Source organism: Papaver somniferum, chromosome 11 (genome assembly GCF_003573695.1).
Source record: "Papaver somniferum cultivar HN1 chromosome 11, ASM357369v1, whole genome shotgun sequence".
NCBI classification, from domain to species: domain Eukaryota; kingdom Viridiplantae; phylum Streptophyta; class Magnoliopsida; order Ranunculales; family Papaveraceae; genus Papaver; species Papaver somniferum.
In genome coordinates, this window is record NC_039368.1 from 138,228,888 (window position 1) to 138,241,010 (window position 12,123).

Consider the following 12,123-nt stretch of genomic DNA (forward strand, 5'->3'; position numbering starts at 1 on the left):
ACTTAATTTAGATGCAATCATAAAGCCGAAGCTAAATACATTAATCAAGGAGTTTTAAGATACAAGTTAACCTCTATAAAATTCCACAGCCGCACACCCCGCAAGATATTACCATTAAGCACAAGTTTAAAAGAACTCTCCCCATTTGATGTCATTCCCGAAAGAACAACAAGAGCGACCTTAATTTCGAAAGAAAAGAAGGATTTTTAAATTGGACACCAAAAACCATAGAAATGATTTTCTATATCCAAAGCTCAACCAAATTAATCACAAGTAAACCCATGATTAACTCAATTGGAATACGCAACTAAATCAAACCACAAAAGTGATCAATTTAATTGAAGGTGTTCAACATAAGTAAACTTACGGAGCAACAACTAAGGTAATCATACGGAGATGACTAGCTTAATCGTTCACATACTCAACATAAGGAAAACCTTACGGAATATACGACTACATCAACCAATAGAACATGATTAGTATAGTTGTTCATATACTCAACACAAGAATTTGTGGAATATATGAAAACTCAACTAGACTAATTACAAAAGAACTTATAATTAATCTAATTGGAATACAAACAACCAAACTAATTACAAAAGTAATCAATTTAATTGTCCAAAGATTTTGCTCGACAAAAGAAGACTTTCGGAGTAAATAACTAAATAACCAACCACGATGATTAATTTAGTTCATAATGCTCGACATATAACATCTTATGGAAAAACCAACAAGCCAATAAGAATAATCGACTTAGTTGTACCGTGCTCAAGATAAGTCACACAATGGAGCCTTCACGGTAATTCATAACAAAATGGATCAATGAAGATCAATACCGTGGATAACATACAAGGATCTATTCTATTTTCCATCATAACGACATAATAGACTGTATCCTTGTCAAACAAAAGATTTTATCATATTTTCCATCAAATACATGACTGCATAGGCATAACTTTTGTATTTGTCAAAAGTCCATTCGTCTTTTCATCAATACGAATACCAATTCATGAACGACTTTACTTTTGAACGCATACGGGACCTTCAAATTCACTGACGCAAACAATACATATCCCATAAACATATTGCAATATCACAAAATCATAAAGATCAATACTGCAATAACATCATCCTCCTAATATTTTTAGAATTTAAAAACCGTTAATCCTAAAAAATAACATAAGAAGATGAAAACAAAAATAGCTATGTGTAGTCACAATCATCGCTATTCAAAGCACTAGTTATTCTTCCAACTAATCAAAAAGAAGACATACTAGGCATAAAAAATATGCATTACTCATCACCTTCATCATCGGACAATTTCCAAGTAGCTTGAATTGAATCCAACTCTTCCTTGAGCTCGGGACACTTGGTTCCAATTAACGACACTTGATCTTTTAAGAACTTTACTCTTGCATTTACCTTGCATACACCCTTATAAACTTTTTGAATAAGCCTCAAGGTGGTAGGGTCTTCAGCATCATGAGGAGTACCTCTTTGTCGCTTGCAAACATTTTCCCTTATACGCCAAAAGGTACATGGACGAACAAGTTTGGGAACTCCAAGAGAATTTCCAATAAAAACAAGTCCACGATCACAACAAATTTGGCTAATCAAACAAGGATAGCCTAACATCTTTATGTGAGAAGTCATCGTCATCATTTGAAAGATGATAAAACCACAAATATCAAGATTTGTATTGCCGGATGCAAGGAAGAAGACCAATTCCGCAAACTCATAACTCCACCAAGAATTCTCAATTGTGGAGGGACAAAGGTTAGAGATACCGAGTTTTCCAAAAGCCATTGAAGCAATACTAAGATCATTAGTAGGAAACTTTCCACGATTAGTTGATTAGTTCATCGGCAAAATAACTTAGTTACAGCGTTAGACATTGTCACACTATTGGCATTTAACTCTTAAGAAAGAAAAGAAAAGAGACTGATCCAGTTAGTGTAACTGTTTATTTGTTATTGTTTGGTGTTAGTGTAACTGTTAGTTACAACAGTTAGTTACAGCCCTATATTTTGTAACTGTTAGTTACAAAATATCACCTGGTAGTTATGGTCAGTTGTAGCTGCTACAGCCCTATATTCTACTTGTGGTGGGGAGTTCTCCATATCCACAGTTAATATGGCCGGTCGATTAACAGAGAACGGTCCTTTAAGAAATGAGTGCGACTCTTAATTAAAGAGGGGCATTGACGGTTGTTTGGACCATTTTTATTGGTCGACGCCTAGCTTTTTGGCTTGTAGAAGTACTGAATTTGTTCAGCACATTATCGAAGTGTCTAAAAAAATTAAACCAAAAAGGCAGTACATGGGGTGATAGATTGGGCACAAGAATTGATATTAGGGAGATTAAGAACAGGAGGTTCAGGCTGTTCAGCAAGTGACGGAGCCAAACCCATTTCTTCATGGGGTCAAATTCAAGAAATTCTATACCTCTTATGCCCGTACAAAACACTAAAGTTTTACGAAAATCCTACTAAATTTACAGTAAAGTAAGAAAACAAGAGGGTGTAGTACAGCTTTGGAGGTAATTTTAGGTGTAAAGACCTTTTTTATGCTGGAAACATCCTATATGATGACCTCAATAGGTAAAGGCGTTATTCCTTTAGTACAATTCTTATGCTTAACTTTAAGCTTGGAGAACAGAAACCGGCTATTCCATGCTGTAATGGGGGTTAATGTTCGTGTTTTGAGCTACAATATTCTTCACTTTGTAGGTTCGGTAATGGAGTTTTATTTGAGTAGGAAAACCAACTCATGGCACTCAAGGAAAAAGGTAATGGTGGAGAGTACTTTTCCTTGCCCAAAATAAGGTTTTTCATTTTTCTTATTGTGGTCTAGGGATATTATTAGGAGGGTTTTCACTAAAAATACGATGTTTCGGATCACTATACTATTTTGACCAAGGCATAACCAACAGGCGTCTGTAGTCCAACGGTTAGGATAATTGCCTTCCAAGCAATAGACCCGGGTTCGACTCCCGGCAGACGCATTTTTTTTTCATTTTCAATGACGGCACCTGAGTTATTTTTTTAAATGAAGTAGATGAAGACATACACTAGCTTTCTTAATGTCTGCAGCGAAAGACTGCAACTGAAATCAGCTGAACCTGTATTTTAGCAGGATAGCATACTCCAAAGGCTTACTGAATCTAGTTTTCATAGATGAGGTATGACTGTATGACCTTCCAGGCTCCAGCTGCTTCATTAATGGTACTGTACATCATGTTTAAGCATATTGCATTTCTCCTTGGAGCCAGGTATAAACAAGACTTTCTGCTGGTAACCATTAGGTAATACGCGACAATGGTGCAAGAAAGATATTCCACTGACAGCAGCACAAAGAACTTATACTCTTGGTTTTGCTTAACTGCATTAAACATGACGCAATTAACTATCATACCCACAGACTCCATCCCCCAACTTTTATTTCCTGTCTTTCTTCAGGCCAGCTATAGCATACTTTCTTGTCTACAGAATCACCTTCCTGGGGTACCAATGGTCAGTACAGTTTTTTTCATTTACGGGAAAGCGAATATACTGCTAAATAAAAGATTGTCGATGTACTACTAAAATGTGTGATTTTAGTTCCACGAAGTTGGTGTTCTGTGAGTTTTATAGATAACGCTTTTTCCATGGAAAAATTTCAGCACACACATTCCTATTCTAGACCAGGCTTCATATCTAGGGGATCTGATCCTACTGGTTAACCACACTAAAGAACTATCATTCCAATCTACTACATAAATTACCAAAAGAAGATATTGAAAAGTTGCATCAACCACAGATACTAGCCTTCACGCAAGAGCAAGATTGTACCTTCATAATGTACATCCAGAAGATTAAATGATGATCTGAGGACTAACAGGTGTTGCGAGCATAAAGAATTCATCACATCCTTCTGAATCCTGCAGTATCAAGATAATCAGATAGCAAAAACTTTAACGTACGTTATCTGAAAATTCTGTATCCTGAAATAAAGTTGCATAAACGAATTAGCTTAGCTAACAGAAAGACCTTTATTACATAAAAAACATCTTTGTTTTAGAGAAACAAATGTCGTGAATACAGAACATGTTATAGCACGACATTTTTTTCTGGAGAGAAAGTTGAAGATCTAAGTTTCTACTTGTCAGCACTGATCACTATTTTCGGACGTAGTAGTTATTATACCATTGAGAATGCTGCTAAACACCGATCTTGCTGAAAAGTTGACGGAGTACTCAAGAAAGTAATCTGTTAATGACAAAACAGCTCAGCTCCCAAACCTGGCACTTATCTTCAGTGGATTAGTATATACTCTGCTCCGGGAATCATATCAGCCGCAGTTGGTGGTAAGCTATTCCTGGGGAACTTCTGCCTAACTTGTGCATGAGTTTCTGCCTCATGTTGGAATGATTTAACAAGTCGTTGAAGCTCCAACATCCTTATTTGGACCTGTCCTTCAGTTATGGGTTTTTTCAACCCTAGATACAATATTCCAACGGCAATTAACAGGATACCCAACAGGATGAGGAGACCAGAAAAAAGAGCAAATGCATATGGAGTATTTTGAGCCCCGGGCATTCCATCTACATTAATCCCAAATAATCCCGTGACTATTGAAAGAACAAGACCGCAACCTCCAAATACGGTCAAATTGTGAGTAACACGAAGGCTCTTATCCTGCAACCATGAACGGACAGTACTTTGCATAACATCTTGAATAGTAAAGAGTCGACCACGAACTGCTTCTTGCTCCTCAATCATTTCCCTTGTATTCTTTCGAATTCCTTCCAACAATTTATTTGCTGCATTACCCCTTAAGTGGTGGAGAAGCTCAAATACGATTTCTTCTCTAGCATGTAGTGACCATTTAACCCTGATAACCTGTCTTGACAGTTTCCTGAGTTCCTGGTTCAGGATCACACTGAATAGATTCATATCCTCATGGTTTCTCCTATCCATAAATTTCAATTCAATTTCATCTGCTGCGCCAAATATGGATTTGCGAAACAGCCTATCATCCCAACGAGAAAGGCGGCAAGCTAGTTGCGCTATTACTTCGTGAATTGTTCTTGGTGAACTGCTACCACCAGTGGCAAGAAGCTCCTGAACTTCGGTTATACCTAACACATTTATGTTTGAAGCAGTTCCTTTGACATGCAATACAGATATTAAAAAGTTTTGCGCTTTAAAGGACCGAAGTACAATAGGAATGTCATCCTCGTCAACCAAAGGATCACCAGCTGATTGCCCTAACAACTCGAATAATATACCACCTGCAACCCTAACTGGAACTTCGTACAAAAGGTGTTTCATGCGATCACTGATCAACCGACTTTCATCTCTCAAGGCAAGACTAATGGCCGGGTGTAGCCACTGAGCATTGGTTAGCCATGAATCTATAAACTTATGACCCGCAACCACATGACACCACCATGTAGGCCCTGCTGCCCGTTCCCAGTAAGGAGCTGCTACATCTGCAACTGTAAAATCATCTTCATCGTCCATGAACTCAGTAGATTGTGAGGTCCACCCTCCATCAACTTGAACTGTTTGGGCAAGTTCAGAAATTCTATCCCAACCAATTGGTACCCAGTGACTTCCTCTAGGTTTATCCATGGAGGCAGTTTGATAGTTACCGGGGCCGTTTTGCTCATCTGAAAGAGAAATTTCATCTGTCCCAACCTTTATGAGTGATTCAAAGTCTATAAGATCGATATTTTGGACACTATGAGCAGAAGAATTGGTTGTACCGTTAGACACTGGCTTCGAGTGTTTACCATTGATATGTCGATCAACATTTGTCCTAGAACCAGGTTTTAAGATAGTTGTCTGCTTCCTGGCCCCTCGAATAAACTCAAAAGCACAAATAAGCCCATCTGTCCAAAGTTCACTCCCTGGCATGCTCTCTTTAGCGCCACTTTTTGTACTGTTCTCTTGTTGCTGCATTTTACTGCTCACAGAAGCGATATTTGATTAATTTCCACCGACTAGTGAAAGCTTTCAGTTTTCAGCAAAGTATCAACTCATACATATAAAACATAACGCAACTCGGATTATAACAAAATAAAGAATAGGATTATAATCATCATACCTTTCTTAGTTTTACACCCTGGATCTCTTGCAAAATGAATAATAGCAGCCAAACTTATAAACTCCGAAAAGTGTATAGCCAACACCTGAAACATTTTAAATCAATGTTATGCATCACCAAACAAAACAGTAAAACAATCCTTACCAAGGCCGGTGATATCAATTTGAACTAGATTCAGTTTAAATGTCTGTGAGCATACAACGGTTTCAGTTTCAATTGGCAACACAGAATCATGAACCTCTCTTGTACACATGAAACAGCACTGGCCATTCTATGTATCACATCAACTTAATGAGAACACAGAAAAAGCTAACGCAAATAATGAAACCTGGTATTTCAATTTCATCCAATTTCTCCAAATTTCGTCAAATTTCTTAAAATTTATTACAATTGATACAACTACACGTTGAAACTTATCCACAAAATTTTGATACATACAAAATAAATCTTATTCAAGAAATTAAACAAAAACACAAAGAAATTAAAAAGAAGAATCAAGAAATTAAACTGCAAGGAAAACAGATTATGGTATCTAATTTTGAGGTAGTTAATCATTACTTACTGGATAAAGACTTGGATGTAACTTCAGGGGTAAACGAAGAATCAATCCGAAGGAGTGTTACAGAGAATCTACTAATTTTGGGGACAATGAGAAGGGGGGCTGAGAGTTTAGGGCAAAAGACCTGAAGAAGGAACTGGAAATGTTTTTTTTTTTAAAAAGGTTTTTTTTTTTTTTTTTTTTGCTTTTCGAGGAAGCTCAGACTCAGAGTAGAGCTGACCCTAGCGAGTATGGTGCTCTGAGTCAGTCGGTGAGTGAAGCACGAGTTGACGAGTTGTTGGCTGCTTGCTTGTGTTTTTTTTACCAAGTCTTTTTTATTTGCCATCTCCCTCGAAATATTAAAAATAATTCTATTTTTTCCTATATACCAATTACAAAAATCATGTCAAAATTGATTGTTTTTTTTTTATACGCGAAAGCTGGATCCGGATCCATAATCAAACCCAACCATTTGGACCGACTACACAGCCCGACTAAATTTGAGAGTCTTATATGTCACGGTAAGTACGGCAGGACTAATGTAAATTATTTCAAGGGTAAAGAAGAGAATCGAAGGAAGCTTCAAGGTAAGGCAACGTACTGTTTTTTTTTTTCTTTTCTTATTTACGTATCTTTTACTATATCAAAACAGCTTTCAAAAATAGTTTTGAAAAACAGCTTTCAAAAATAGTTTTCCACTGTTTTAAAAACATACCCTTTTTTCCTTGTTTTCATTTTCTAAAAATTGTTTGGTAAATTGTTTTTGAAAACAAGGAAAACCAACTAAATCGGATCAAATGTAAAGATTCGTCTAAGAGATAGTGATATTAGCCATGACTCACTTGCAGTCATTCCCCATCTCTTACTTTGTTCTGAAAAGAAGAAAAGAATAAAGAAAAGAAAAAAAGAGAAAACACAGAAAACAATAATTTGTTGTTTTCATTTTTTTGTTTTTAAAAACAGAAAACAGATAGAAAACATTTTCTGAAAATGTTCTTACCAAACGCGTTTTCTCCTGTTTTCTGTTTTCTCTGTTTTTAAAAACAGAAAACTGTTTTTGAAAACTATACCAAACAGGACCTTAAACTTGATAGACTTTATCTCCAATGTTTGTTTCTTAGTTTTCTTTTTTCATCTTTCAAGTGCTCGAAAGTTAACCCTAGCAGCCAATGAGGAGAATTTTATGAATATCCCAATCCTCACCATCGCATTCCTTCGCAGCATTATATAGGCTGGCTGATCATATGAACTTGCAACTTAGACGACGTTCCTCATTATGACTGTAGTAGGCCACAATCTAGTCTGCCGCCTTGTATTATTTGTGCTTTGAAATTTATCACTAAGATCCAGAATTATTTTTGGGAAAAATGCGGTTTAGTCCAAAATCCCATCCAAATATACTAGTTAGTCATAACTCATTCAACTAGGTATAAATTAATCATTTTTTATGGAAAGTACACAAATAACCTTCCTGGTTCAATTTAGTCCAAATATTTGCAGTTTAATCCATAGTGACTCATGATGATGCCATCAGTTTTAAATAATATAAAAAAAAAATTAAAATCAATTTATCTTTCGAACCGTTTGTCCAAAATTCACAAACTTTATATATTCGGAAAGCTCTTTCTGAGAACTACAAAAAGAGTATCCATATGACTATATAATTCTCATTTTAAAAAATAAAAAACTTAGTTTACATTGGTGTACAAACATGTACGCATCTACAAAAGTACAACATGATTACAACTCAAACTCATTACCAACACCAACTCCAACGCTTAACCACTTAACCCTGCTGCTGCAAACAACTAGAGCACCACAACCATTCAACTCAAATTTTTTATCCGTTTATGTAGCTTCTCTGCAGCAACACTACCCATCCAACATCAACATAAATTCCTGCTCCTCAGTACCACCAACATCACACATTTCAGATTTCATCTTTTCAATTCCATCGACATTTCATATTTATTCACCAGATCACCACTTCATAGTTCTACCATCTCAATAGCACCAATTACTCAGCTGCACCATTCCTTGTATTGCAACATAGAAGCAAACTCATTCTTCCAAATTTCCCATAGCATCACCTGCAATTGCTTCATAGCCAGCTACATCTCATCCATACCCTGTAATTGCTCAGCCAACAAAAATACACGCGCTTCTTCATTTCGTTATCAGCTTACTCACTGCATACTCTAAATCACACAAAGTAACAGTACTGTCTCCATCTCATATTCATCAAATCAACAGTTCTAACAACCTTGAAATCTCAGTAACACCATCTTCTTTCAGACTTGCGCAGGCATAAACTCTAATCAAACCAAACGCATCTTTCCTTCACTGCAAAAAATCGCATCTTCTAATTCATATACAATCATAAACTGCATTCTGTTTATAACCACAGATTCAAACCCAGGACAACCAATAACAAGCATGAGACCTGCCATCAAATCGCCTGTATTAGATCCATCAGACATAATGCCAGCGTTTTCAGTCATAGTTGTATCATGTGAACTTGAAGCTTGTACACCTTCTTTTTCTTCTGCAACCCTTGCAGCAGTGTCCTTTCTTGCTTTCTCTTCCTCCATTGAAGCTCTAAGAGCAAGGTGTACGAGCAAACACACCTGTAACAAGCACAAAAAAAGGTGCACTTTTATATGCACCCATATAACTGGTGTACAAGAAAATACACCAGTTAATTCTTATGTATTTTTGATAATATGTGCTTACGAATACTTTTGTTGAATGATCTTTTTTGTTATATATCTGACCGAGATTCGAGAGGTTGTTGCCAATTTGGGTTGCATCTGTTGATGTAAGTTCCTGTGGTCAAATAGAAGCAACATTTATAAAGCTACAGTAGATGTGATTATTTGGCTGGATTAAGGGTGCACACGGTACGGTTCGGCTCGGTTCTTGCCGAGACCGAGTACCTGTACCTTACACCCTTCGGTACCAAAAAATGGACCGGTCCCGGTACCGAGCACCTCGGTTCCGGTTCCATTCTGGACCGGCCGGTTCCGGTCGGTACCGGTACCGGTTCCGGTTCCATTTCAGGGGGGAAAAAAACAGAAACCTACTGCCCTGTTTTTCACTTTTTTACCTGTTTTTTTTACCTATTTTTCAATATCTCAAAGCAACAACTAATAAGTAGCAATATTAATAGCAAACCAAACAAACAATGTCTTGAAAATCTTAAAAAAGAAGTAGCAGTAGTCACAAACACACACACTAAGTCTTGAAAATGAGAAAATCTGATAAAAGAACAACTAGCAGTCTAGCAGTGCTGCAGTAGCCTTGAATATTGATCTTCTAATCCATGTCAGCAACACTTGTGGTGTCATCATTGTTGATAGGACCAAGTAACGCTGCAAAAAAATAATAATAGCAGTTAGTAACCATTAGACTATATCTATTACTGCCAAACACAAGTAATAATGTAATATGTTACCTTCTTCAATTTCAACATCATCATCTGGTATGTAATCAGATAGAAGATCAAGTTGTATTGGCTTCCTTAGCCAGCTTTGTGTGCAAAGCAATGCCTCAACTGTCCTTGTAGATAAAGAGCTTCTACAAGGACTTAAGACTCGCTTTCCTGTGCTAAAAGCAGACTCAGAGGCAACAAAAGACACATGAATGGCTAATATGTCCTTAGCCATATGTCCAAGTATCTTATACTTTGTACTGTTGGTCTTCCACCAACCCAATAAGTCAAACTCCTCCTCATCATCTTCTCCTTCACCTTGTTCATACTCGTCAATGTAATATTTATCCAACTCTGTTTTTCCCTCATCATCATTTGGGCCTTTCTTGAACCTCTTACTCCTTGACATCAACTCTTTCATACGACTTGGCCCTGTCACTGGTTTACTTACCACTGCTTTGGCTTGTCCCTGGATAGAACTACTTGACTCCTCATGAACTGAATAAACATCCTTATATTCTTCAAATAGAATCTTAAAATCCAACTTAACAAGCTTCATAACAGATTCAACCTTAGAAGAATTCTTCCCATACAAGAGATCAAGAGCAAATTGTAGCCCTTTTTCTTTCTCTCTAGGATCTAACAACATGGCAAAAAAGATTGTAGGGTTCATCTTTGCATAATCACCCCAATATTTGTTATACTTCTTAAACATTTTTCCAGCCATAGTAGCAATAAAAGGATCTTCATCTACATTATCTCTAAACTCAACTAGTTGCTCATATATGATAACTAATTGCCATAAGAAAGTGTTTGTTGTTACCTTAGTCGAGGCTGAAAATGCAACAGTGGCATCAAAGAATACTTTCAAACATTTGACAAGGCCTCTGGCAAAGATCCAGTCCTCTTCACATGGAGCAGGTTTCCTCACTACTACCTTCTTCTTCTTCTTTTGTGCCTTCTTCTTCCCTGTCACCTCAACTTTTTCTTGTTATTCTTCACTAAATTCTTCTTCGTCTTCACCAACATTAACATCAATATCAAAATCATTAGCATCAGGTAGATCTTTCTCACTCTGTTTTGGGTAATAAAACAACTGCCGATATTCCTTGTCATACCTTTCTAACCTAATAAATGCTTTTTCAAACACTTCTGCAGCCTGTAGCATCAAGAATGTGCTGTTCCACCTAGTCTTAACATCTAATATCAATGTTACCTTAGACTCTATTCCAACTAATTTTGCACAACGCTTAAGCTTAGCCAACCTAGATGGAGAACCTTTTATATACTTGACAACTGACAGGATTCTTGCAACTGATTTGTTGTAGACCCTCACAGCATCTTTTACCACAAGTGCAAGTACATGAGCTGCACACCTTACCTGAAAAGGTGAATTCAAACAAGTATTAGATATTTTAATAAATAAGTAGAAAGTAAAATAAATAAATAAGTCATATGACTCATATTCATATACATATACTTACATGCAAGTACTTAGCTCTCTCTTCTTCCCCTGTCTTTGAAACAATACTAGTCTTCAAATAATCCATTGCTAACTTGTTGGCACTCACATTATCCAAAGTGACAGTAAACACATCTTTAAGCTCCCAATCTGACAAACACTTCTCTAACATCTCACCAATGTCAATTCCTTTGTGACCACTAACCTCACAAAACATAATAATTCTCTTTTGATACTTCCACTGCTGATCAATAAAGTGAACTATTACACAGATGTAGTTGAAATTGTTTGGTGAAGTTCATGTGTGTGTTGTCAAACTAACCCTCTGCTTGGTTGACTTGAAGTAATTTTTCAACTTTTCTTTCTCTAATACATACATGTCTAATAAACATCTATAAATAGTCATTCTACTTGGCACAACAAATCTAGGCTCTAAGACATGCATCATTCTCCTAAAACCTTCACCCTCAACTGCTCTAAATGACATCTCATCAATTATAATAAATTCAACAACTGCCATTTTACATTTATCCTGACTGAAATTAGTACAAACTAACTGACCTTCATCCTCACCCAGTGCTGCAGGATTTAATGTCAGAGTTTG

General features: G+C 36.6%; 1 protein-coding gene and 1 non-coding gene across 9 annotated transcripts; one reads left to right on the forward strand and one right to left on the reverse strand.

Moving 5' to 3' along the window:
• Nucleotides 1-2,931: 2,931 nt before the first annotated feature.
• On the forward strand, nucleotides 2,932-3,003 carry TRNAG-UCC. Its single transcript has one exon. It is a non-coding gene; the product is annotated as a tRNA-Gly (tRNA).
• An 84-nt stretch (nucleotides 3,004-3,087) lies between these two features.
• LOC113322870 lies at nucleotides 3,088-6,802 on the reverse strand. Of its 8 annotated transcripts, none has more exons than XR_003347314.1 (5): nucleotides 6,652-6,802; nucleotides 6,090-6,174; nucleotides 4,184-5,948; nucleotides 3,830-3,918; nucleotides 3,088-3,380 (listed from the first exon to the last, which is right to left on the reverse strand). XR_003347314.1 is itself a non-coding variant. In XM_026571051.1 (4 exons), the coding sequence occupies exons 3-4, from the start codon at nucleotides 5,942-5,944 to the stop codon at nucleotides 4,292-4,294; spliced, it is 1,530 nt and encodes a 509-aa protein (XP_026426836.1). In that variant the 5' UTR covers nucleotides 5,945-5,948; nucleotides 6,090-6,174; nucleotides 6,652-6,802; the 3' UTR covers nucleotides 3,993-4,291. The 8 variants fall into 8 exon arrangements, 5 of the variants coding, with proteins under 5 accessions (XP_026426836.1, XP_026426834.1, XP_026426833.1 ...); XR_003347313.1 differs by having other exon boundaries at nucleotides 3,088-3,497; XR_003347312.1 differs by lacking the exon at nucleotides 3,088-3,380 and having other exon boundaries at nucleotides 3,605-3,918.
• Nucleotides 6,803-12,123: the final 5,321 nt, after the last annotated feature.

Bases quoted from the DNA above. Each gene is read 5' to 3' on its own strand.
- LOC113322870 (XM_026571046.1), bottom strand. From the start codon at position 5,944: ATGCAGCAACAAGAGAACAGTACAAAAAGTGGCGCTAAAGAGAGCATG.